Source organism: Mustela erminea, chromosome 17 (genome assembly GCF_009829155.1).
Source record: "Mustela erminea isolate mMusErm1 chromosome 17, mMusErm1.Pri, whole genome shotgun sequence".
In the NCBI taxonomy this organism is placed as follows: Eukaryota; Metazoa; Chordata; class Mammalia; order Carnivora; family Mustelidae; genus Mustela; species Mustela erminea.
In genome coordinates this window covers 39,328,750-39,356,525 of record NC_045630.1, presented here as the reverse complement: position 1 = coordinate 39,356,525, position 27,776 = coordinate 39,328,750, and the positions used below count along the sequence as shown (strand labels likewise).

At 36.8% G+C, this 27,776-nt stretch overlaps 1 protein-coding gene across 3 annotated transcripts in view; it reads right to left on the bottom strand.

Moving 5' to 3' along the window:
* Window positions 1–27,776, bottom strand: part of NEK7 (NIMA related kinase 7) — a 156,061-nt gene that overhangs the window by 52,411 nt on the left and 75,874 nt on the right. For all 3 annotated transcript variants that reach the window (XM_032319398.1, XM_032319395.1, XM_032319396.1), the window contains 3 exons: window positions 26,098–26,238; window positions 12,693–12,755; window positions 10,762–10,872 (listed from right to left, as the gene is read on the bottom strand). In XM_032319398.1, coding sequence (XP_032175289.1) covers window positions 10,762–10,872; window positions 12,693–12,755; window positions 26,098–26,238 — 315 coding nt within the window. The remainder of the gene's footprint in view (window positions 1–10,761; window positions 10,873–12,692; window positions 12,756–26,097; window positions 26,239–27,776) is intronic.

Genomic DNA, 27,776 nt, shown 5'->3' with positions numbered 1-27,776 from the left:
CTACTTAACTGTTTTAGCTACCAGTATGACTGCTCGTGATGTTACAGAATTTTTTAAAGGCAGCTTTAGGATCAGTGTTACCTTAAAATGTAAAGAGCAAGTCGTCCTTTAAAAATTATTTTCTAGGGGCACCTGGGTGGCTCAGTGGTTAAGTATCTGCCTTGAGCTCAGAGTCCTGAGGATCAAGCCCCACATCTGGCCCCTGCTGGGCAGGAAGCCTGCTTCTCCCTCTCCACTCTCCTTACTTGTGTTCCCTCTTGCACTGTCTCTCTCTCTCTCTGTCAAATAAATTTTTAAAATAAAATAAATAAAAAATAAGAATTATTTTCTAATTTTCCCAAGTAAATATAGTTCTGAAGTTACATATCACCTTTTAGTTATACTCACAGAATTACATAATGGTCATTAGGATTTAATTTACTAAAATCCCCAAGTTCTATACTACTTTATTATATCAAAGTACTTAAGTATTGAAGAAAACCCAGGTGATATTTTATCAGTAACACTGCTTTTATACAAATAATTCTGTATAACACAGCTACATGTACATATCAATGTAGGCATAAATCTATATAAATACACAAACACATGGCTGCCCATGCATGAGTGGGTAACTATGTACATATACATATGTATATAATATTCAATTCTGTATGGATTTTTTTTCAAATAGTGCCACTGATCTATAACCTTCAACTTCCAAATAATTCTAAGGTCATATGCAACATAGACAACAATCTTATACAAAAGACTCAGAGGGAAACAGATCACATTTGAAATCACTGGCTATTCTCATAGTTGCCTGGCTTGGACTATACATTTTATCCCAGACACTGAAATGGAAAGTGTAGGTGTCCTTGTAAACTATAAATCAGAGTCATCCAAGATAGATGATACTACTGGGAAGATTTTATTGCTTTAAGGATTCAAAGGTCAAAAGTGTAAAAGACATCTCAAAGTGATTTTATTTCTAGTCCAACCTCTAAATTTGGATAAGTGCAAGTAAAAATGTGTCTGCAAATGTAAAAAACAACCACACCAAAAAGGTGAACAAGATTTGTTAAGTTCTAATATTTGGAGCTAATAATTATCTTTAAAACACTGTTAGTAGGCGCCTGGGTGGCTCAGTGGGTTAAGCCGCTGCCTTCAGCTCAGGTCATGATCTCAGGGTCCTGGGATCGAGTCCGGCATTGGGCTCTCTGCTCAGCAGGGAGCCTACTTTCTCCTCTCTCTCTCTCTGACTGCCTCTCTGCCTACTTGTGATCTCTCTCTGTCAAATAAATAAATAAAATCTTTAAATAAATAAATAAATAAATAAATAAAGCACTGTTAGTATTTTAGCTAATTTATCAAAGCCTATGGTACGCAAAATTGTAGGACAGCGCCCCCCCAAATCCCGAAATTCTTGTATATAATTCCTCCCCTTGAGTGTAAGTTGAGTTGTGAATATGATGAATTATCATTCTTCTATCGTGTTGTCTTACATGGCAGGAAAGGTTTTGCTGATGTAACTAAGGCTCCAAATCAGTTTCTTTTGAGTTCACCAAAAAGGGTAGGCCTGGGCTAACCCAGTAAGCCCTTCATAAAAGTTAGAAATTCAAAGCCAGAGAGACTCGACTGCTGGCCTCAAGGGAACAAACTGCCAGGCTATGGAAAGAGCCATGTGGCAGGCACAGTACAAGACCTCTAGGACCCAAGGATGGTCCCCAACTGATAACCACAAAGATAGTCATGTAATTGCAAGGAAATTAATTCTTCTAACCAACAAGCAAACAAGGAAGAAAGCCCTAATCCTCAGATGAAATCACAGCCCCAGCTGGCACCTTGATTTCAGTCTTCTAAGACCTTGAGCAGAGAACCCACTAACCAGTATGTGAACTCACTTATCTACAGACACTGTGAGATAAATTTGTATTGTTTTAAGTTGCTAACTTTGTGATAATTAGTCATAAAAGAAAAATACAAGTGAATTTCCTTTTTTTCTTAAAGATATTTATTTATTTATTTATTTGACAGAGACATCACAAGTAGCCAGATAGGCAAGCAGAGAGAGAGGGGAAGCAGGCTCCCCGCTGAGCAGAGAGCCCAAAGCGGGGCTCAATCCCAGGACCCTGAGATCATGACCCGAGCCAAAGGCAGAGGCTTAACCCACTGAGCCATCCAGGCGTCCCTACAAGTGAATTTCTAAACACCGTAAAAATCTACACATAAAAGTAACTTTATGTGTGTATAGAGGAAAGGAGTTTTAAGGCTTCTACCAAATTTAAAGGGAATGCCATATAAGTGGTAACAATGCAGAAAATACAAGCTGCATATTCAGGAAGACAGCACATATCTAAATATATTAAGAAAAGATAGCCTAAATCAGGAACAAAACAAAGATGCCCACTCTCACCACTCCTAGTCAACATTGTAGAAGTCCTTGCCCAAGCAATCAGACAAGAGAAAGAAATAAAAGGTATCAGAATTAGAAAGGAAGAAGGAAGAAGTAAATTGTCCCTATTTGTAGATGACATGATTTTATATATACAGAAAATCCTAAAGACAGAACCAAAAAAATGTTAACTCTAATCAATGAATTTATAAAGTTACACAGAACAAAATTAATGTACAAAAATCAGTAGTGTTTTTGTATACTAACAATACGTTATCTATAAAAGAAATAAAGAAAATGATCCCATAACATCAATACCTATAAAATACTTGGGAATAAACTTAACCAAGGAGTTTTCTAGTCTAAAAACGACAAGACATTGATGAAAGAAATCAAAGGAGGCACTAAAATAAATGGAAAATATCCTGTGTTCAGAGCTGGAAGAATTTTAGATTGTTAAAATGTTAATACTACCAAAGGCCATCTACAGATTCAAGGCACTCCCTATCAGAATTCTGATGGCATTTTTTATGAAAGTAGAAAAAACAATTCCAAAACTTACACAGAACCAGAAGATCCCCAAATAGTGAAAGTCAAAGCAATCCTAAGAAAGAATAACAAAGGGGCAGGCATCTTGATATATCAAACTTCTTGATTTTAAACTATACTATAAAGCTACAGTAATCAAAACAGTATGGTACTGTCATAAAAACAAAGAGAGCAAGGAAACAGATCTGAGAGACTGGAAATAAACCCAAGCATGTACAGTTAATTAAATATTGGACAAGGGAGTTAAGAATACCCAATGGAGAAAAATAGTCTCCTCAATAAATGGTGCTAAGAAAAGTGGATATTCACATGTAAAAGAACGAAATCAGAATGAAACCATTAAAACCATGAAATTCCTCAAAAAAAAAAAAAAGAAAGAAAGAAAGAAAAGAAAAAGGAAAAACCTCATAGACCTGGGTCTTGACAGCAATTATTCAGAAAGGATACCTAAAGCATAAGCAGCAAAAACGAAATAAACATGAGTCATCATATTGAATTTAAAAACTTCAGAAGAAATGATCAACAAAGCAAAAAGGCAACCTATGGAATGGGGAAAAAAACTGCAAACCATATATCTGATTATGGGTGAATACTCAAAATATATAAGGAGCTAATACATCTCAACTGCAAATAGTAACAATAATAATAATAATCATGCAATTTAAAAAATGGCCAAAAACCTAAATGGACATTTTTCTGAAGAAGATATATGAATGGACAACAGATACATGAAAAAATGCTCAACAACACTACTCATTAGAGAAATGCAAATCAAAATCACAATGAGATATTGCCTCATGCCTGTCAGAATGGCCATCACCAAAAACAAAAACAAAATCAAAAGATAACAAATGCTGCCATGGAACTCTTGTACAGTGTTGGTGGGATTGTAAACTGGTATAACCACTATGGAAAACAGTATGGAGGATCCCTAAAAAATTAAAAATGGAACTACCATATAATCCCACAATTCTACTTCCAGGAATATATCCAAAAGAAGTGAGAATACTAGCTCAAAAAAATATCTGGCATCCCTATGTTCACAGCATCATTAATTATAATACCCAAGACACGAAAACCACAAAAATGACCACTACAGATGAATGGAAAAAAGTTGTGATATATATATATTTGTGTATATATGTATATATATATTTTATATATATATGTGTGTATGTATATATATACATATATATGCATATATATATCTCACATACACTCACACACAGAAGAACATTATTCAGCCATTAAAAAAAATAACAAGGAAAACTTGTCATTTGCAAGGGATGAACCTTGAGGACATTATAAGTGAAATAAGTTAGACAGAGAAAGGAAAACGCTGTATAATTTCACTTATATACGGAATTTAACACACACACACACACACACACATTCTCTCTCTCATAAAAAGAGACCAGATTTGTGGTCTCCAGAGATGGGGGGCAGAGGAAGGATAGGTGGAAGGTGGTCAGAGGTACAAACTTCCACTTACAACATAAATAAGTACTTGGATGGAATGTACAACCCGATGACTCCAAATACTTGTACTGAATAATATACAGGAAAGTTGTTATAAAAGTAAATCCTAAGATCTGTCATCACAAGACTTTTTATTGTATCTGTTTGAGTTGACAGATGCTAACTATACTTACTGCGATAATCATTTCACAATATATATAAATCAAACCATAATGCTGTACACCTTACACTTACACAGTGATGTATGTTAATTACATCTCAATAAAACACGGAAAAAAGAGATAGTCTTAACTTATTATTTGGAATTGTCCCAAACTCTTGACACAAAGTAGATATCCATTTAAATCAGTAATCCATATTCACTAAAAATATTTCACTAAAAAAAACTGCAAGTATAATGCTGACTGACTTCTTAGCCAGTGTGCTGTGGTATGAAAATCTTTTGACAGATAATAAACTTCAAAGTTTCCCCCTAAGAGATTTATTACATTGGGTTATATTGTATTTTACTGACATTTTAGCGAAATGAAGGTTTATATAAATATAATGTTAAAGATATGCACTTTCTTCTTTTGTCTCAAACTAACTTTTTAAGAGGTAATTATAAATATAAAAAATTATAAATAATTCAATGAATAAACCTCACGTTGGAAAAATGGGCTATGAAAAGTTTAAACACATTTTAGCAATATTTCTGTGGACACCTTAAAAAAAGCTTTTGTTTACACCCTTCTGATATTTGTCTCTCATCTTCTCTATACCAAGTCTCTATCACCAAATTTGTTTCTTTGCTGTACAAAGAGTGAAATAAACAGTATTAATAAGGCAAAATGGAGAAACTATTGGTCTAATTTAAGGTATGATAAAGTAAATCCATAGTATATAAATCACAACTTGATACACTGAAATCTGTTTTTTAAGAGTCTATTTTTCCTTTAAAATTCTGATTACTGATGATAAAGAAATATATGATGAAAAATTCTAGATTTCCTTTTATCCTAAAACTCATCTGGGAAGTATTTCATCTGACCACAGCCTCAGGTATTCCTTTGTCACTAATTAGAGAAATACTGAATATTTCAACTATAAATTGCTTAATTATATTTGTCAGCTTGCTCTAAACCAATTAATTATTTACTTGTAAAAATCTTTGATGCAATGCTATCCAGAGGTTCATTTCTGGAATACAGACCAGGAGCTATATTTTCTCTTCTACCCCAATTAAGCTGAAGACTTGAGACAGTGAAATATATTGTTGTGATGCACTATGATTTACAATATTACCCCCTAAAAAGAAATGAATCATTTTCTTACAATTCAAGTATCTACTGCTGTCTTTTATAAAGCATAAGTCACCATCATGCTCCTTCATAAAAGAAGTTCCTATGACTTTTTTTTTTCCTTAATGCAGTCTCTTTTATAAAGATCAGCTTATAGCACAAATAAGAATGTTTAGAAAAGTACTTTTGAATTTCTTGCAGGGGAAAACTACCCTTCCTGTATCAGCTTGAAACACCGTCTTCTCTCTCACCAGCATACCATTCAATATCTTAGCAACTCCGGGTGAGACCAGAGTGAAACAGCAAGAAACAACCACCCATATTCACCTACTGGTCCCCAGAACAGAGAAGCATAGCAGAGGTCAAGAGTCAACTTGGAATTAAGGAAGAATGGGAGAGAGAGAGAGGGAGAGAGGAAATAGCACCTTTTACATACTCACTGACCATGTGATTACTGAGATACTACTATGAGCCAGGCACCTCCCTAGAAACTGAAGGTATCTATACCTTCTACAGGAGATATTTGCTGAGCATCTGCTCTGTGCAGGGCACTGTCCTAAGCACTGGGGATTCATGAGGTCCTCAAACAAAGATTCCTCCCTCTGAGAGCTTACATGCTGGATCCCACAGGTTGAGTAAATCTTGACAAACATCTTTACCACCAACTAGAAACTCGAGAAGGATTTAAGAAGATGTTTTTCTTTTCTTTTCTTTTTTCTTTTTCTTTCTTTCTTTCTTTCTTTCTTTCCTTCTTTCTTTCTTTCTTCCTTTCTCTCTTTCTTTCTTTCTTCCAAGACTTAATTCATTTATTCGAGAGAGAGAGTGAGAGAGAGAGAAGTAGCAGGGGGAGGGGTAGATGGAGAGGAACCCCACTGAACAGGGAGCCAGACGCGGGGCTTGATTCTGGGACTCCAGGATCATGATCTGAGCCAAAGGCAGAGGCGTAACCAACTCAGCCACCCAGGTACCCCTCAAGAACCATTTCTGGTGGTGTTGGGAACAGGGTCAGGAGTGGGTGTCTGCAAAGAAAAAAACGGAACCAGGACAGTAAGTAGGAAAAGGCTGGTGGAGGTGGGAGTGCAAGACGGAAGTCAGGACGGTTTTCTTTCATCAGCCTACTTAGAACAGCAACATCTTCTCGTTGTCCTTCTTTATTTATCATAAAAGACATACATAGGGCGCCTGGGTGGCTCAGTGGGTTAGGCCGCTGCCTTCGGCTCAGGTCATGATCTCAGGGTCCTGGGATCGAGTCCCGCATCGGGCTCTCTGCTCAGCGGGGAGCCTGCTTCCTCCTCTCTCTCTGCCTGCCTCTCTGCCTACTTGTGTTCTCTGTCAAATAAATAAATAAAATCTTAAAAATAAATAAATAAATAAATAAAATAAAAATAAAATAAAAGACATACATAAATGTAACCAGATGTCAGACGTTCTTTTATGGACACTGGAATAGCTTTCTGTTATGGCCAATATGCTGAGACTATTCTAAGATCTGTAGTTTGCAATACAACTTTCCACCTTTAGGAGGGCTCCAAGAGAATGTGGGACATAGAACCCAGAATCTCTTACATCTTGATGAGGTAGACTAAGGGTACCTACAATAAAGACCAGGATCACTAGAAGCTTATACAATAATGTCTACTAGACAGGAACGAAGAATGGTATTACCAATTCTCTGAACTACTTCAGTTCTATCAAAGTACAATAAATTGCTCTATAAATATATAACTTACTAGCAATAAGTTGATATCTTTTATTTAAAAAAAAGTTTCCTAAGTAATCTTTTACATGATAGATACCTTCAAATTTTAGTCAAAAGCCCCAAGGATACTTTAAGAGTATAGTTATCAATCTACAACTGTATGTTACTATTCATTACCAAACACAAAATCTGTTGTTCTGAACGGATCTTACTATGTCCACTGGTTCAGTTAATTTAAAAAATTCCTTGAAAATGTCAACTGATGGCAAAATCCATTTAAATAAGTGAGCTGAGTTCATCACCACAATAAATATAAAAACACACTGACAAATTTCTCCTTCCTCACAGGTTTAAGAAATCCAAATCTGCTACAGATGCAATCACAGGGCTTCTATAAAGCACTCTGATCTTGCCCTAGTTTTCCCAAGTGGTAAAAGGACAGGAGTATTCTTTCAAGGTGAATGCTCTGGGCTCAGGCGTGCCTTGGCAATGGGCAGGGACAGCAACCTCTAGGTGTGGAGGAACCATTGCAAAGAAAGAGCGCTAGACTAGAAAAGAGCAAAAAACTCTAGAAGAGAATGAAAACCCCCAAACATCAATCTCTCAACTGGGAGCAAGAATTGATAACTGAAACTGTTTGTTTTTTATCTGCCTTCAGCCGGTATTTGCCCAATGAAGATTTGCTCTCTTTGCTTCTGATTACAAGCATTTAAAGAACTCTTGCACTTTAAGCCAAGAATTGCATCTCAGTTGTCTCTCTTATAAGGACTACTTACATTTGCTTTTATATGCCTCATCTTGATCAATAATTATTTAATAAATTTGGCATTTGTGTGTTTGCATTTCTTTTTAAAATTAAAACCGCAAATTAATTACTTGATTAATTAATTAAGTTAGTGTTCATTAATGTGGAAAGACAGCGCTAGTGTTGGGAAGTCCCTAAAACAGAAGATCAGATAACTGATTAGAAGTGAGTCACTCTCACCATGGGACTTTAAACAGAGTCAGCTTGATAGCATTCTGTGATAATAAAAATATTAACTCCCAGTCATGCAGTATTTTTATAATGTAGCAAGTAATCTCAAAACTGCCTCCATCTTACGGATGAGGCAACTAAGCCTAAGAGAAGTTAAATGGCAGGAGAGTTGACCCAGCTGACAGGGCGCTCCCACTGGATAGCAGGGTTCCTAGCTACTGCCAGAGAACCAGTGAGCACCTTGATCAGAAAATCTTTGAAGGCTTAGTAATGGAAGGCAAAGTGTGTATGCATCAACATCTCTCTGGGGAGAAGGTCAAGGGTTTTCATCTGATTTTTCAAAGGAGTTCTGCGATATAAAAATCTTTAAGGGCTTCTAAAGGAAAACACATGTCATTTTGCATCAGATAAACCCTAATTTCAAACATCAGTTCTTCTATTTACTAGTAATGATGGTTATCTTCTTTAAACGTCAAATTTAGGCCCCAAATCCTTTTGAACAATAAACATGGTAATGCATATAAAGCCTCTAACATTGTTTTTAAGAACGCCTTACAATAACTCCACGTAGCAGGGATTAGTGGCTGTGTTCCAGTATCTGCTGGGAGACTGACTATACAGACAATGTCCAAATCATATAAAAACGGAACTCTGAACCACAACTTTGAGCAACCTGACCAGAAAAAAAATCTTTTATCCATAACAAACATCCCAGGACACCAGCCCCCTATGTCCGGTGTGCAGGAAGCCAGACGGCCATCTCTAGCGACAATGCATGAAGCTGAGCAGTAACTCTGGAACAATCAGCCTCAAATGGCCAGGACTTGAATTAACTGACAGCTTCCTTAACTTTTGTCCCTGCTTCCAACTTAGGACCAATCAGAGAAAGCCAGGTGAGATGCCTCACTTCTAAGTAGCTCATGTACAGCTTCTTTGTGCCAACAACCTCTAATTGGGTCATCCCTAAAGGCTTATTTTTCCCATTATAAAGATTTCCTATTCCTCTGCCTACCTCTGAATCTCTGCCAAAATGTTACTGACAATGTTGACTCCATCGCTCTAGCAGGCTCAGAGTAAAGAGCCTTGCTTTTCTCATTTGGGTTGGTTTTCACTGATTCCCACCCTGTTCAAAATGTCTTCTGAGTAATAGAAGTTTAGCTGGCACATGACCAGCCAAATGAAGACTATATTCCAGCCTTCCTTGTAGCTACTTGGGTTCATAAGACTAAATTCTGGCCAAAGGGATGAAGCTAAAAATGTTATGTGGCCATATCCAGTAATGTGCCTCAAGATACAGCCAGCAAGTACCATGTGTCCCTTCCTGCCTCAGAGAGCTGACTTGATCCGCTGCAAATAGGCTTGGTTTCTGAGAGTCTGACAGATCAGAGCTGCCATATCAGCTCCAGAATTTTATGTAACAGGGAAATATGATTAATAACAGTAATAACACAGCAGTAGCTTCCATTTGCATAGACATTACTATGTGTGAGACAGTTCTTAGGTCTTTTTTTTTTTTTTTAAGATTTTATTTATTTGACAGATAGAGATCACAAGTAGGCAGAGAGGCGGGCAGAGAGACAGAGAGACAGAGAGAGAGAGAGAGGAGGAGGAATGAGGCTCCCTGCCAAGCAGAGAGCCAGATGTGGGGCTCGATCCCAGGACCCTGGAATCATGACCCGAGCCAAAGGCAGAGGCTTTAACCCACTGAGCCACCCAGGCACCCCGAGTTCTTAGGTCTTAATAAATGTCAAATATTTAGTCATTTGCAACAATCCTATGAGGTAGGTTCTATTATTATTTTGTTTTTTGAGAAACTGTCATACACAGAAGTAACCTGCCTAAGAACAAGTAATTTTTAGAACACTGTAATTTGGGGGTTTCTATAACTTGTAGCTGAACTTAAACCCAATTAACATGCTCTTGGAGAAGAAAGTTAAATAAACTTTAAAGTGGTTGAGCTGGGGTTTGATGTGCAAACCCCAAAAAGGTCTGAATGCAAAGCCCACTTTATTCTTTGATGAATCCCTCCCAGGAAAAGATCAGGATTCTCTAGAATCTCTTTCTGTCTCCTCTGCCCGATGTCCAGAGATAAAGGATCAAGGGTTGGTCTGCTCAGAAAATCAAGTTGCAAAATTTGAACTTCAGCTTACAGAAGAGACAAATCTGTTGATCTATTTCCAAGTTGGTTTCTGAGTGTCCAGACATCTCAACTGAGCAGAGTGAGTTTTACCAGGTAAACCAGTTTCATAATCATAATTAACACTACTATCATTCATTAGGTATCTACCATATCTTAAAGTATTTCACCAAGGCCTTTAAAATATCTGATATACCTATATGTTTATAGAGCAATTCTATCAGAAAAAAAAATACTTAGTTTTAAAAAAGCAAAACAAAAGCTTACCTTTATCATTCTGGATAGATCACCAGCATCAGCTAATTCCAAAACTATGTTAAGTTCATTATCTTCAATGAATGATGCATAATATTTAATTACATTTGGATGGTTGAGTTGCTGATGGAAAAACACACACACACACACACAGACACACACACACACAAAAACAAACACCAGAAAGTTTTCTTATTGTAAATTCCCAGGAATCACTTACAGTTTCTTAACTAAAGAATAAACTTGGTTGCTGCATTTCATTTTTAAGTTACAGAAATCTTAACATGACAGTATATTTTTCTTCAGTGATTTTTGAAACAGGTATTATAATTATTGAAAGTAACACTAGACACTAGATACTAGATAATTTAATTTTAATACTCTTTATTAGAAATAGAGTAAATTACTCTTTATTAGAGTGAATTACACATAAAATTTTTTAGAGTATGTATTGCTATGTTCAATAAGTATATAAATATAAATGAATTGCAGAATTATAGCATCAGTTCCTAAAAATTATACCCTTTGAAATGGGAACTGTCATTAAGGGCATTCAATGGTAAATAAAGTATTCCTTTTACTCCTATTTTGAAGTTGACCTGATCCTATATAACTGCAGCCAGTGGTTTAAAACAAAACAAAAGGACATCTGGTGTATTCTATCTGAACACAGCTTTTACATCAAATAGTGTGAACATACTGAGTTTACCTATAGAGTTGATACATTACATGATCTTAAGAAAAATTGCACCTTATAGAAATATATGCATCAGTCTCTATGTACTGACAATCCTTTTGTACAATTTGCTTTCTGTTCAATCTTTAAACAAGTTAACATAAGACAAATAGTTTATCAAAAAAAAATTATTCAAGAATTCTCCCAGAGGGCATATACATGATTTTCTTCTTTTCTTTCTACTTATAAGTTTTTCCTCCACATCTTCTATGCTAATATATTATTTCTCTAATAACAATATATATATATTTAGAGCAGTTACTTCATGGCCCAGGAAATAATTACAACTAACAGAACAGCTGGAAAGCATGGTTCACTTTGAGCTTACTCTTATATTTCTTGATAAACTGAATTCATTTTAGGTACAGACAAAAATGTATAGCATAAAAAACATCCAAGTCTTATCTAACAGTTAAAAATATAACATAAGGTACAGCATTCCTCAAAGGAAATTTTACTAGAATAAAACCAGTGAAGAGATAACTGAAATTTCAGTCATATTCTCTGAGTGGATGAAAAACTGAAAAGCTAATTCTAACATACTCTTTATATCATCCTTTCTAAATCTGGAAAAAACAGAGAAATATTACAAAAAGCATGTACCCATTTGGATCAGTCCACATTCTCAATATATTACATCTTGAGTTAATACTAATACTCATTTGTTACTTAAGCTTTAGAATATATCTGCTTGGGACAGTCAAGAAAAAATTCCTTCAATATTTTTTGCCCATTTTATCTATTTCCTAGTTTGAAAGGCAGGAGAGGGGAGCTAATCCTACCAAATGATATGATTAAATATTTACAATGAATTAAAAAAATAACTACATTCTTCCATAAACTGAGATACATATTTGTATAATGTTGTTTCAAACCAGTGTGGCATAAGTTAAGTTTAGTTCTAAAAATCCTTTTGCTGGGGTGCCTGGGTGGCTTAGTGGATTAAGCCTCTGCCTTCAGCTCAGGTCATGATCTCAAGGTCCTGGGATCGAGTCCTGCATCAAGCCCTGCATCGGGCTCTCTGCTCAGCAGGGAGCCTGCTTCCCCCCATCTCTCTGCCTGCCTCTCTGCCTACTTGTGATCTCTGTCTGTCAAATAAATAAAATCTTTTAAAAAATGCTTTTGCTTGTTAAGTGTAATATTTTCATAAATCACTTTTATCAACATGCTCATCTAGTTCAAAATAATCAATAATTCATTTATTTACCTTAAGGAGATCTATTTCTTTGATACAATCAGCACGTGCTTTGGCATCCATTAAATCAAATATCTAAAAAGAGAATCCAGAATTATTTAATAAAATAATAATCCATGGTTCAAGAACCATGTAAATACACTGTAATAGTTCACATATGGTTATACACACACTAAGAAATTTTCTTCCTGATTAGCTTTATAAGAGTTACAAAGAACTGTAGTTTACCTCATGTTACCTCTAGAGTTTACATTTTTCCTTCCAAAGGCAGTCAGTATTAAAAATGAGAAATGAGGGACCCCTGGGTGATACAGTTAAGTTAAGCATCTGCCTTCAGCTCAGGTCATGATCTCAGGGTCCTGCGAATAAGCATTGGGGTCAGGCTCCCTGCTTCACCCTCTCCCTCTACTCCTGCTTTTTCTCTCTCAAATAAATAAATAAAATCTTCTTTTTTAAATGAGAAAAGAGAACTGCTAGATATTTCAAGTCTCAAGTTCAAATGAAATAGAATGGATACTGTGGTCATAATAAAATGAGAATATATATTTAACAATTAATATTTACTAAACATGTTGCATTAACTACCATTTAACTGTCACCCAATCAGTTGAAGACAATTAACATCAGTATTCCCATTTTACAGATGAGACAAAGCAGGTTTTAGAAAACTTAAGAAACTGACAAAAGTTCACACAGCTAATTAATAGAGCAGCCAGAATTCACTCTGAGTTATCCAAATATATCCCAAGCTGTGAACCATTATCTATTCAATCAAATCATGTCTAAAAGGTCTAATGCACACCCTGACTGGGATCATAGCACTTGAAGGAGATAAAAAGTCGGTTCTTTAGAGAGAACAGAGAGAGAGTCTCACCCTTACTAAAGATAAAGCACAGATATACATACAACACATAAACAGATATACTGTTATCTGTGGAATTAAAATTTCATAAAAAAAAAACCAAAAAAACCCTAAAAAGACTCCTTGGGTTGATAATGAAGAAAAGGTTGAGAAATACTGGTCTAATGTAAAAACACAATAATAAATAATGTAATCAAAGGGATATTGATGATGTCTCTGAAAACAACTCTCTCAACGTTCTAAGCGTATGGAAAACAAACAATAATAAAAAAATCAGTATGCTAAATATTGTAGAAAATATCTGGATAAGTCACTACTATGAGCCGATTAAAACCCTAGCCACATAACAAAACAACTTTAATAACATTTATAGTCATCAACTTGGCCAAGTCTTCCTAATTCAGACAGTCAAAATGCTCCCGGAAAAGTAGGTGTGTAACTTCAAAGGAGGGCATGATCCAAGTCTTCTTGACTTGAGAAGAAATCACTGAACACCCACCAGAGGGTGTAGCCTCTTTACATCCAGATGGTGCTATCATCCTGCCTGTGTTCTTATAAAGTCAGTAGTACTGGCTCCAGTTTAGAATGACCACTCAGATTCAGAGAAGCTAAATACTTCCTTATGGTCATAAAATTAGTAAGTGACAGAACAAGGACTTGAATCTAGATCATTCCAGCTCCAGAGTCTGCATTTCCTTCAATGTCCCAGGGGGTTGTAAAGTCTAACGCATACACCACTAGCTAGTAAGTACATGTATGTGCAAAGTGTAGTATGAGAAATCTAAAGAAGGAATCCCCGTGCGAGGAGTGGGTAACATTAAAGCTGAACTCTGAGGACAATGTAAGAAACAAAAGATACTGAAGGCATAAAAGGTAATACAGAATATGGGGGTATAATCACAAACTGTAATACACAACTTTTGCTCAATAACATTCTTAATATCCAAACATAGATGTAGTTCTAATCTTCCCCTTATTAAAAAAATTAAGAAATGGGGCTGGCTGGGTGGCTCAGTGGGTTAAGCCTCTGCCTTCAGCTCAGGTCATGATCTCAGGGTCCTGGGATCGAGTCCTGAATCAGGCTCTTTGATAGGCAGGAGCCTGCTTCCTCCTCCCTCTCTCTCTCTCTGCTTGCCTCTCTGCCTACTTGTGATCTCTCTGTGTCAAATAAATAAAATCTTAAAAAAAAAATAAGAAAGTTATAAATAAAATTTTAAACAAAAATATCCACAAACTCACTTCCTTAAAGAATTTTAGCTTTTGCTCACTCCCTTCCATTTTTTGTACAAACGTACGTGTGTCAGAAAGTGAAAACAGCAGCAGGGCGCAATGTGGTATATATGTGTTTTCACCTGACACTATAGCAAAATACTCCTCTTATTTCCATGCCCTCTTTATTTTAGTTACTTATTTAATTTTCTAACAAAAATTTTGAGTATCATATTTTTCAAGTTTTAATGTGAAACAGCTAAGAACTACATTTTAAGATCTGAAAAAAAAAATAGAATTGTATCTTATTTATTTAATGGGCTTTTCTTAAAGATTTCTTTATTCATTTGACAGACAGAAATCACAAGTAGGCAGAGAGGCAGGCAGAGAGAGGAGGAAGCAGGCTCCGCAGAGAGCCCGATGCGGGGCTCGAACCCAGGACCCTGGGATCATGACCTGAGCCGAAGGCAGAGGCTTTAACCCACTCAGCCACCCAGGCGCCCCTAATGGGCTTTTCTTTTTAAAAAAATTTATTAATTTATTTGAGAGAGAGAGAGCGCAGAAGGGTATGTGTGAGGGAGGAAGGGCAGAAGGAGAGAGAGAGAATCTCAAGCCAACTCTCAGCTGAACATGGAACCTGATGCAGGACTTGATCCTAAGACCCAGAGATCACCACCTGAGCCAAATCAAGAGTCGGATGGGTCTGACTAAGCCACCCAGATGCCCGTCCCCTTTAATGGTTTATAAAGGGAGTGAGATACACAAGGTGGCATCAAATTTCCTCCCACTTCATACAAACAACAGAAAAGAAATGTGTATGCTAGCACATGTATTAGAGAGCATGGCTTCACTCTTCTCCATTAGTAGTAATTCTAACTAATTTGACCATCATCAACTTGCACTGACTACTATGATTACACAACAGAAAGAAGAAAAGAAAGAAAAGACTATAAGTGGCAAATCACTGTCACAAAGTTCACATAAAATATCTACTAAGAGAAATTTTTTGCAACCATCAAGCGCTCATATATATCAAACTTTGGTAAAACGAGAGAATATATTAGCTATAAATGGATACTAATTGCAGGGGTTAAAAAAAAAAAAAAAACCAGCAACAACCAGCATTAAAGCACAAACAGTATAACACTACCTATTGAAGGAAAAACCTCATATAAACACAAACCTCTTCAAGAGCGTCATAGTTTTATTCTACATGCAGATGATTAACATAAATAACATAACTTGTTCATGTTCTTGCTTTCTTTCATTCATAAAACCATGCTGTCAACTTGTTACTAGATTTTGTTGTAGATACAAATAAAAAAACAAGCTTGCCGCTGTCAGATGCAGACTGGAACACAGAACACGAACACACAATCTAATAAACGCTGCTTGTACAAAGTGATGAGAGAACCTTAACAAGGGGGAGTAGGACTGGCAGGGACTCTACATGCAGGATTCAGAGATGCAGCAAAGTATGATACACTCCAGAAAGAGTTCTTATAGAACTAAGTAAAATCAAAAGACCATTATTATAAAGGAATAAGCTTTATACCTAGCAACTTCATATAGAAAAGCCACCCATTCCCCAAATTGCCAAGTGATGCTGAAAAAACTGACATGACTAATATAACCTGTTAAATAATAACAAATATTAATGTAAATAAAATGTTGAGGTTGATATTAGTTACAGAGATATGAAATGCACACACATACACACACAATGTTTAAAAGTCAAAGTGGCAAAAGAATTAACGGATTCCCTCCATATCATGAATGCTGATGCCATTCTCAGGAACTATGAGTCACAATGGACTTCAGATAATTCAAAGAAATGCAGGGAAGTATAAATTTTAAATGTCTTTGACTTTGAAGGAATTCCTGAAAACTTTTTTTAAGGAGAAAGAGAAAGGATAATTCTGGTATTAGTGACTAAAATGAAGAAAATCACAAACTTGACATGTATAAATTTAATCTCCCAATAATCAATATCTCTATGATGGGAAAAATATTTAAAAAGCACAGCTAGTGAATGAGATGAGAAAAAGACGTGTACAAGAGCTTTAGGAAATGCTAACTAGACACAAAACACCAAAAAAGAGGGTATCCATAGAAATCATGAATTTCTGGGGTGCCCGGATGGCTCAGTAGGTTACGTGTCTGCCTTTGGCTCACGTCATGATCCCAGGGGTCCTGAGATCAAGCCCCGCATTGGGCTCCCTGCCAAGTGGGGAGTCTGCCTGTGCTTCTCCCTCTGCACTCCCTGTTCAAGCTCTCTCTGTGTCGAATAAATAAAATCTTTAAAAAAGTTTTAATTCAATTTACAAGTAAATAATTAAGTATTACAAATTAACTTATATTTTTAACTGAATTCTCAATAATAGCAAAGACTCTCCTTAGTACTGAGAGATAAGTATTGCTGGCCCATTTGAGGGAAAACTAAATTCTGAACCAAATACATTTATAAATACACTTAATTGGGAATTCAGTAGTATCGCATATTTTTCTTCTCTTCGCCAGTAAGTCCAGACAAAAATAAAAACTGCATCTTTAGATTAAATCATTTCGAGACAGATTCAAGACTGTCTGATTTCATGAGCAAGAAAAGAAAACACATAAGGGGGGAAAAAATCTGGATTTAGTAAAACAAAACAGAACAAAACAAAAAACCTTTTCTTAGAATATTTACAAGCTTATCTTCAGAAGGCATCTTTCTGGGCTCTACCGATGTTTCTGTGGGTTTTTAAACTTACTGTATACTTGGTAAGAGCAAAGTTAATAACAGCGTTTAGGCAAGTATTTGCTAGTAAGTTCTTGGTACTTTCTCAATCATTTTGAAAGTTTTCTTTTGTCATCTCTAAATTTTGCCAAAAAATTACTCATGACTAATGAAACCAAAAAGGAAATCTTTAAGAGGAAAAAGAGGCCTTCAAGTAGTTTAATAGAAATGTCCTTGCAAAGACATATGTCAATCTGTTAGAAGAAAAAACACTTAATATGTAGCAATGAAAAATACTTAAAAATGTATACTAGAAAGTTTGAAAAACCTGATATCATCTCACTTTAAATAAGTCTTATATAAATGAAAATCCTAACCAAATTATCTCTTGGGCCTCCCCAGCTTTATAGAGCCTGAATAAATGAACTGAGCAGCTTATGCCTAAATTGAGTCCCTATATTCCAAATGACAAGTCTCAGCCACCCTTGGATTATGCTATTTTTCATCCCAGTGTTCTTGGTCCTTTTGACACGGTGCCCAAGTGATGCTTCCATCCCTTTATTCCAACTGACTGATGCCTGTACAGACCATCCCCTACCATTGCTTGAGTAAGGGGAGAGGAGCTTTAAGGAATGTTTTTGCTATCAGCCTGCAAATTTCTGGTTCTCCTACTTGCTGACTGGTAGGCAGACTTTCCCTTACAGAGCCTCTCTCTTTTATTTGAAGGGACAGAGGATGGAGGTGGGGGTGCAGGTGGAAAATCTATAGCAGAAGGGCTGTGAGGTCTTCTAGATACAAATCACAATCACCGAACAAGTTAGCGGCCACATAACTGAAGTCTACCACCAGCATTAGCCTGACTAAATCCAGAGACACTCTACAGGGTGGAGAGATTGGGCTAGGGGTGCGAAACTTAACCAAGGTGAGTACAGAAGATGCTAGAAACCTTCCTCCCTTTATAACACCAGAGCCTGTGACCTAGCTTCTGTTTGCCTTCCTCTCTTAATACATCAACGTGTTTGAACTGCAAATGGCAAGACAGGCCTCGATTCCTTTCTTGTGGATTCCTTAATGTCCTGATGGTATGGAGCTAGGTATCAGTGTGCAGCACTAACTATTCTTTGACTTTTTTTTTTTTTAATTTTATTTATTTATTTGACAGAGAGAGAGATGACAAGCAGGCAGAGAGGCAGGCAGAGAGAGAGGGGGAAGCAGGCTCCCTGCTGAGCAGAGAGTCTGATGCGGGGGCTCAATCCCAGGACCCTGAGATCATGACCTGAGCTGAAGGCAGCGGCTTAATCCACTGAGCCACCCAGGTGCCCCTATTCTTTGACTTTTAAAAAACTTTTGTTTCCAAGGGAATGCCTTTTAACTCAGTAGGCTAGGGGTGACTTGACTTCAAGTGCAGCAGGGCGCCCTGTTCAGTAGGCTTCCTTAAAATTAAAAAAAAAAAGAAAAGAAAAGAAGAAAACCTGTAAAAATTATCATAAGAAATTCATTCAGATTTTAAGATTTTGTTCAGATTTTATAGTTTAAAGTTCACCAAAGCTTAGTCAGGGCTTCTACAGATTAAGAAGCTACCCTATGGAGGACACTGGAAGCTGTGAGGGAGAGTGTGGCTCAAAGAGACGCAAAAGATCCAAAATTAAAAACTCTTAAGACATGACCCCAAAATAGAATCAATTAAAGGGGATGGAAAAAACAAGGGATTGAAGGCGACAGAAGAGGGATACCGGAGAGGGAAGAGAATCAAGAGCATGGAATCCCAGAAAACACAAGAGGCAAGTTTAAAGAAGCTACAGGCAGGTGCTGAGCAACAGGTTGTAGAGTGGGGTCAGTGAGAAAAGTCAGACGACGATGCTACAGGCAGAGATGGGAGGCTGATGTGGGACAAATGGGGCAACTGGTGAAAATGTCTCAAAGGACAACAGAAAAGAAAAATTCCTTCCAGAGAACAGGTAGAGTTAGCAGAAGAAGAATCACAACAGCTACGTGGTCGTGAAAACACAACCGACGCAAAGACTGTTTCTGTCAAACAGGAGGGGGCATTCTCTACTGAACGTGAATGTATCCAGGAAGAAGCTGAGGCTTCAGGGTAGTAGTTTTTAATTTCCACTGTGGACATTATAATCATATGTCTTCTGATTTGGGGTTCTTATTATACTGTGATTAAAATATACGCAAGTGGGAGGTGTAAGAAAGCGCATGTCCAAGCAAACAACAAGAACTCCAAAACATACCCTTAACCCTCCTGCGCTATGGGACACAAAACAATGTTACACGTGAATAGAGAAATAAAGACACACACAGTGGAGATTAACCATGACTGGGAATTAGCAACACAGAGAGAGATTCTAAAGGAGGGGCATTGCTCAAATCGCTGACAAAGGTCCACAGAAGGGAATAACTGAAATCAGACCTTAAATAAGAGATCTGGAGAATATGGAATAGTGTCCATGGTAATCAAGATGAGGTCAAAGAACAAGTTTTACTGGAAAGAGGGAATGGGAGAGAATTGGGAATTTAATTAGAGAAGGAATTTTGAGAGATTGAGTTAGAATCAGTAAGTGTAGGGTACGCCCTGATAATGGACTGAGAAGCTGATGGAGTGTCACGGAGTGAGCCATGCTGAGAAACGATGATGTCTGGGCTCAACCGAGTCAATATGGTATCAAGCAATGGGTGGAGAAAAAAATTTTTTTCTTAAAAAAACAAAGAAACCTATTTCAGACTGGCAGACAAGGGACAAAGATGGGGGGAAAAAGCACTGAACTGGATGACACTAGTTTCAAAGATGGAGGAATGAATGACAGATGGTTGAGTGTAGAATGTGGTCTGAAATGGTAGAGAAAGCAAGCCCTAATGAAGATGATTCCACGGTGTCTCAAGTCAAGAAAGAGAAGCACATGACGTTGGTGACGGTTGTGAGGAAAGAGTAAACGTCAGAGGCAAAGCAAGACTCATTTAAAGAACAAGAACTAAAAAACTATTTGTGGAAAAAGGTCAAACGTACTACCTCTTAAAATCTGCCTCCTACATGAAAACTATCATATGACTCTATTTGCTTTTATATATTCTTTTAGCTTTAATGTTTACAAAGTTTTAGAAATCTCTTATTTTGTTATTTTTGTTTATATTGCCAATAATATTATTTATTTAAGAGCTAAACATTTTTCAATTAATAATGTTTGGTCTTATTATTACTGTGTACTGAAAGGATGAATCCATGTTCTACACAACAGTCTGTGCAGTCTTTAAAAAATATACCAGATTTTATCATCACTCGCTTAAACTTTTCCAATAGCTATTCATTACCCTTACAACATATAACACATAAATGTACAAGACCTTTCTTCATGGCTCACAAACAAAACTCTCAAATTCTAGTTCCTGTCATGCTCTGTAACCCCATGTTACTTCTCTTCCGCACTCCATTTACGGGGGTCACAACAATGAGTTTTTAATATATTCTGTCAGTCTTATTGTTCAAGTCAATCCTATTGTTCAAGGCTGTTCTCTACACCTGGAATCCTCTGCTTCCTGCTGTTCAGATGGTTGACTCCTTATCCTCCACTTCAGCTTAAATTTCACATACGCAGAGAAAGCTTTGCTAGATACTCTATCAAAAAGCACTCCTTCCCCCCCCACCTAATTTTTCTCTCCTGTCATGTGACAGTCACTTCCTTCTTAGCTATAATTATTTGACTTACTGTCTATACCTCCCACCAAAAATGCTGAACTCAATTGTCGTATCTCAGTGTTGAGTAGATGTCTGCCACATAGTAGGTCCTCAGTAAATATTAAATGAGCATATCAAAAATCTTCAAAGGTTATAAATAAAAAGTTACTTCAACTATATTTATTCACTGGGCTTGGCCACTGGAAGAGTTCACCAACTGGTACAATCAAAACCTGTACTAGCATAATAAAAACCCTAAGGCACCATAAGATGCTAAAGAAAAAAACAATGTGGAACATCTAAAAAGGACATAGGTCTAAATAATTTCATTGATATCCATTAAGTCATTTCGATATTTTAATGTTCATAATCTATTTATGCCATGCGTGTAATTCATTATAACCCTAAAATGTTAACTAAAATGCCCTATTCCCTAAACCTTCAATAAAACTAAAAATTTTCTCTATTTCTTATATGCCTAAGAAATGCCTTAAAAAAATTACAAGTACAATAAATAAATTTAAGAAGCTTTCATTTTTAAGATAAAAAAATGTGTCTCCTTAACAACTAAACTAACAATTACTAAATTATTCTCCAATTAAAAAAAATATATAATGTACAGATTATTCTTACAAATGCTTTCTACTTTTCATTTGTCCAAATAACTATTGTAAGGCTCAAAGGAAATCTACAGATATCAAATAATGAAGCTGATAAAAACTGCAGGATGAATTCAGTGATCACTGTGAACACTGAGATACAGATTGGATATATGGTTGTAGAGATTAGGAATGTATTCTAATCTGTATGCATTATGGAAGAAGCTATCATAGCTCACAAATTCCTACATGCATGCAATCCCAATTTCTAAAACATGAATACATGCAAAAGCTAGAAACTAAAATCAACATATGTAAAAAGAAGCAAGGTAAACTCAATATACTTTAAAGAGTGATTTTCTTGATAAATGTTTTACTATAATAATCAAATATAAGTAAAGCAATAAACATCAAAGAATACCGTTTCTTCAGAAAGTTAACCTGTGTATCAAAAGGGTGAATTTGAACAAAATACATTAGTACTTTATCTTTGTTAGTACTATACAACAGTACTTTCTATTCCAATAAGTATCTCTGACAATGAATGTCCCATAGGAAAACAGTGTTATCGGGACATATAACTTAAGACTAGGCAAACAGAACTAAAGATCTAAATATTTCACCTACTATCCGAAAATTAGGGTAACAAACATCAAAGGACTGAGACACAGCGAGACCCAAAATTCATATTAGTACCGTGTTGTAAGATTGCTAAAATAAAAATGAATTCCAATTACATAGCTCTAATCAATGAACTAAGCATAACAAAATAGAGATTACATGTACCAGATCAAAAGAATTCTTTGACAGTCTTCTTACATAAAGAACAGAGCTTCTGAGACCCAGGTCACATCCTCTGTGAAGACTTATCCCAATCTCCCTCTCACCAACATTCCTGGAGGCCACTCTTAACTACAGTGCCTATCCTGGGATTTCAGACATTTCTCTCTTGCACTTCTACTGGAATCCCATGAGCCCTATTATTTATCTTAGTATTCCCAAAGCCTTCCACACTGACCACTGAACATGAGCTGATCCAAATATTAACACGAGATGGAATGAGTGAATGAGTGGTAAGAAGGAAAATGTCAAAGGGAAACAGGGAGACAGAAGCAAAGGTGGTTCATGGAATTTCAAAAATGTCACATCAGCTAAGGCACCATCTTAATTTTGGCAAATGAATCATGATGAGATGTGGGTACATTTTTGAAAAGATTGGTTAACACTGCCATGCACTGTAGGCTCTCAGATCTCTTTATGCGTTCAGGTATTCAGGACACTCACTCTTCTTTCCACACACAGGTAACAGGCAAACCTACAGGAACATCACCAGGGCTTAGGACACTGTTTTTGTAAAGTCTTGAAAAAGTAAAACTTGATGGTGTGGGACAAAGTAAAGAAATGCCTTGAAAACTAAGCTGAAGAATCTAGATGGTAATTCCGACGTGTCTCCTGAATGATACCGAAGCAGACAAACGAATTGTAAAAGCAGCACTTCAGCCTATGAACCCAAGCACAGTATTCAGGAAAGATTCTAGAAGAGCTGGAACAGTAATACCGATCTTCAGACAAGTGACAAGATGCATGAGGAAATCCAGTATTTGATTCTTCATGAATTTTTTGAAGAAGGGCTTCCTTTCCAAAAAGGAAGATAGTCTAGTTAACAATATTTTTAAAACATTTTCACTTTAAGCTACAGAGATTTTTTTAAAGGAAGAAACACAGGACTCATTGTTCAGTGATGTAATACATCACAAAAATCAATACCATATCTGAAATGCAAACACATTTCTCCTCACAAAGGTTTAAGACACCATTTCCTAATTAAATAAGCTACGAATATCTTTACAAAAGCATCTCTCTCCTCTATAAAGTAGCTACGTTTAAACTGGAACATGCCCCAGTATTAACACTGTATAAAGCGGAAACGAATGTTCTAATGCAAGAGCACAAACGGACCCCACCCAGCAGACCACCATCTGAGGTTTATCACGGTGCAGAATGGGAACAGTTAGAGGGGCATCTAATACTGAATGGAAATATGACTGCCCAAATTGACTCATGTCCTTTCAAATTTCCAATCAAAAGGAAGACAACACAGGTGGAATGGAGCCATGTCTCTTTCTCTACACTCAGAGTCAGTTAGAAGCTGAAGAAGAAAGCTGAGAAGCCTCAAGACCTCCTGGTAATTTCTCAATCCATCTACCCTCTGGCATTCACTACCTGTGGCAAATAAGCAGCTGACTTCTTCCCAGTCCATTTTGTGTGTTTGGTTTGTAATTTTCCTTTTAAATGAATGAATTTTAAAGATTATTCCTCTACATGAGGATCCATATTGATTCCTTACTTTCCTATTCTACAAATTCCTGCTCCCGGCTCCAGTGCTCTCCAGAAGCTGGTCTCGCACTGGCAGCCTGGCCTATGTTCCGATTCCACCAATGGCTCAAACGGACATCTCCACTCTGTGAACTCCTGTTTAAATCAGGAATCCATGCCAGAAGGCTTAACCTTTAATTGTTCCACATAGACTCTTTTTTCTCTGGAACGCAGGAATACTATGACTAGCTTCCTTTTTATTTCCCCTCGGTGCCTAGTAATGCACAGTAGAAATTTCATAAATACATTTAAAAAATGGATCAGAGTTCTTTTATAAGGGAATCATCCTTCCAAAAGTCATCTGCTTCATGAACATTAGTATCTGCATTCTATATTATGTTTTCTTAAGTTCTAAGTGGCACATTAAGCAAGAGAAGACAGCTACTCTTACATGCTGCCTATGAGAAAGTCACCGGTGCAACTATGAAAAGTAACTTGCTATTAACTTGTAGAACCTACCATGCATATCGCCTGTGGCTCACCATCTCCATTCTTAGGCCCAGACAATAGAGAAATGCTCACATGTCACACAAGATGCTTGCGAGACACAGAAGACTAGCAGAGCAGTAATGTTTACCATAATAAACAACTTAGAAACAATCCAACCAGCAAGCAACATGTAACACGAACCACAGAATACAATACAGCAGTGAAAAGGTTAATGTAGAGCCACAAGCACCAACATGTGATGACGCTGATGTAAAGCTCCAAAAATGCAAAGCAAACAACAGATCTATTTAGAAATTTATACAGATGTGGGAAAACTGTAAAGAAAAGCAAAGGAATGTTAAACACGGAATTCCAGACGTGGTTCCCTCTACGGGAAGGGAGTGGTGACTATAGATCAAAAAAAAATTTTAATGCTGTTATTTCTTAAGCTGGGTGGCGGATATGAGGGCATTTCTATTATTCTTCATATCATATATGCCACATAACGTTTTTTATAAACATTTAATATTTCCTTAAAAAGGTAAGGGAAAACTGTTCATCTCTGTAATGGCTACTTCAAGTACACTGATGCTTTAAGAAGTCACACACACACACACACACACACACACACACACACAAAAACAGGAAACTGGTCTCACAGGTCACTACAGAAAAAAGGTATCAGGGTTGCAGAGTAAAACAGGAAGTCTATGGGCAGGTATGAACAATAACTACGTTATCTGAAAAACGGGAAGCAAAACTGTGTGATGTCAAACATACCCCGCGACACAAGAACAAGGCAAGTGACATTAGACTTTCTAGACTTGTTCAGGCAAATGAAAGTTCCAGGGCTCTGGCAGGTACGCCTGCAGGTAGCTCAATGGGACTAGCCCACTAGGGTTAGGTCAGGACTTGATAAGAGGAGCTAGAACAAGATAAATGAATCTGAGGGAAACAAAAGAAAAGTCAGGATTGAAGAGCAAAGTTGATTCCATAAGGATACAGATACAAGAGGGCAATTTCAAACACGTCATCAATCCTCTGATTTAATCAATCCATTTCATTCTTTTTAAAATTTTCCAATAAAGAAAGTTAACTTCATTGTTCTTTCATTTATTGCCAGTGTGGTTCTCCACATTAATATAATACCCTGGACTGCCACTTACAAACCCTAGGCAATACATTTTGTAAAGTCTATTTTCCTCTTGTGAGTTACCTGTTGAGTTAGGAGCAAGTGGTGAGAAGTCAAATCTGCCTCCTAAAATCTGGAATTGTAAAAGCTTTTCCAGGATCATTGCAGTCAGTACTAAATCTGGGTGAACAAAACCAGCTAAATTTTTAAAGCTTAGAAGTAATATTAAAATTAAAAATTAATTTCCACTGTGTACTACACTCAATTCAAGCTTTTAAAGTATAATTTTTACTCCTTTCTAGCATTCTCAAGTTAAGACTATCATTATCTAATCATTCAGGACATACTTTCCTCTATTTATTATTCATATAGTATAATTTTACATAGATTTACATAATTAAAATAATCTTACCTGCACTTTTTTTAAAGCTACTGGCACTCCATCCAAGAGACAGGCTGCTCTATAAACTTCACTAAATTGCCCGCGACCAATTTTCTTTTCTATTCGAAAGTTGGCCAATGTATTATAGCCCATATCCGGTCGTAAAGCCTTCTGTAATTAAAAAAGTCAGAATAAGTTTTCAATCACACAATATTCACACAATCATTAACTATTGGACATAAGTAGGTGATACCTATCGTAAGCCTACAGACATCTATTCTATTCAACAAATATTATATTGAGCCATTCATGCTAGGTACTGTTCTGTATCCTGGGGAGACAGTAGCAAAGTAAACAGATGATAATCCCTACCCTCAAAAGAAAAATTCTGGCAGGGGGAAAAAAAAAAGGGTAAACATGAAAAATATATATACAGTGTGTAAGATAGGAAGGGCTAAAAAAATAAATCAATCAATCAAGGAAGAAGGACATGAAATATCAGGGGAGGAGGCTTTTGAAATTTTAGATAGGCACTCCATAAAATTATCTTCAGTTCCCAGAATATAAACTTGTCCCACTCAATCTAGTACTCCTTTGATATTTGCTTTCTTTTTCACAGAATCTTTGACTTGAAATAGAATGTGTACACACACACACACACACACACACACACACACACACACACAGTGCAACCTGCCAACTAATGCGTGAAAATCTGAACTTCTTGAGAGTTACTTAACTTTGACAAAGAACGTTTCCAGGGGCAGGGAATTTACCACCACATCGTCACTGTTTTTTGTTTGTTTGTTTAAGACTTTATTTTGAGCAGTGCTGGGCTACAGCAAAACTGTGAGGAGGCCCTTGCCCCCATACATGCATGGCTTTCCCCATTCACACCACCGTAGGGCTACTTTGGTTATAATTCATGAACCTACACTGACACCCGAAGCTCTTAGCACCCATTAGGGTTCACCCTGGGTGTCACACATTCTATGGCTTTGGACAAATGTATAAAAGTATCCATCATTATAGTACCACACAGTGTATTTTCAGGGCCCTAAAAATCCTCTCTGCACCTCCTATTTACCCTACCCTCCCCAATAACACACCCCGCCCACCTTTTTACAGTCTCCATAGCTTTGCTTTTCCCAGAATGTCATATAGTGGAAGTCACTCAGTCTGTGGCCTTTTCAGATAAGCTTCTTTCACTTAGTACATTTTTTTTTAATTTAAAGATTTTATTTATTTATTTGACAGAGAGAGATCACGAGTAGGGGGAGTGGCAGGCAGAGGGAGAGGGAGAAGCAGGCTCCCTGATGTGCAAGGGGCCAGATCCCAGGACCCTGAGATTAGGACCAGAGCCGAAGGCAGACACAACAGACTGAGCCACCCAGGTGCCGTTATTGTTAAACAATATTTTGCTGTTATTCATGGAAAAAAAAAAAATCACTTCTCCTAACACTTTTTAGTACTTACTATGTATTAGCTGCTAGGAAAATAGAGATGAACCAGAAACGCTTTCTGCACTGAGAGAGCTTCCCCAACATATGGAAGAGGCTCCTAACGGCTATGAGAGAAACAGTTACAGGGTATTGGGAAGGGAGCGCAACTGTCATTCCTATTTTGAGACAAAGCCCAACTCCTTATACATTTTATCCATTGTCCTGGTACTTTTGTTCATTTGTTTATTCATAGACTCTTTCAGTCAT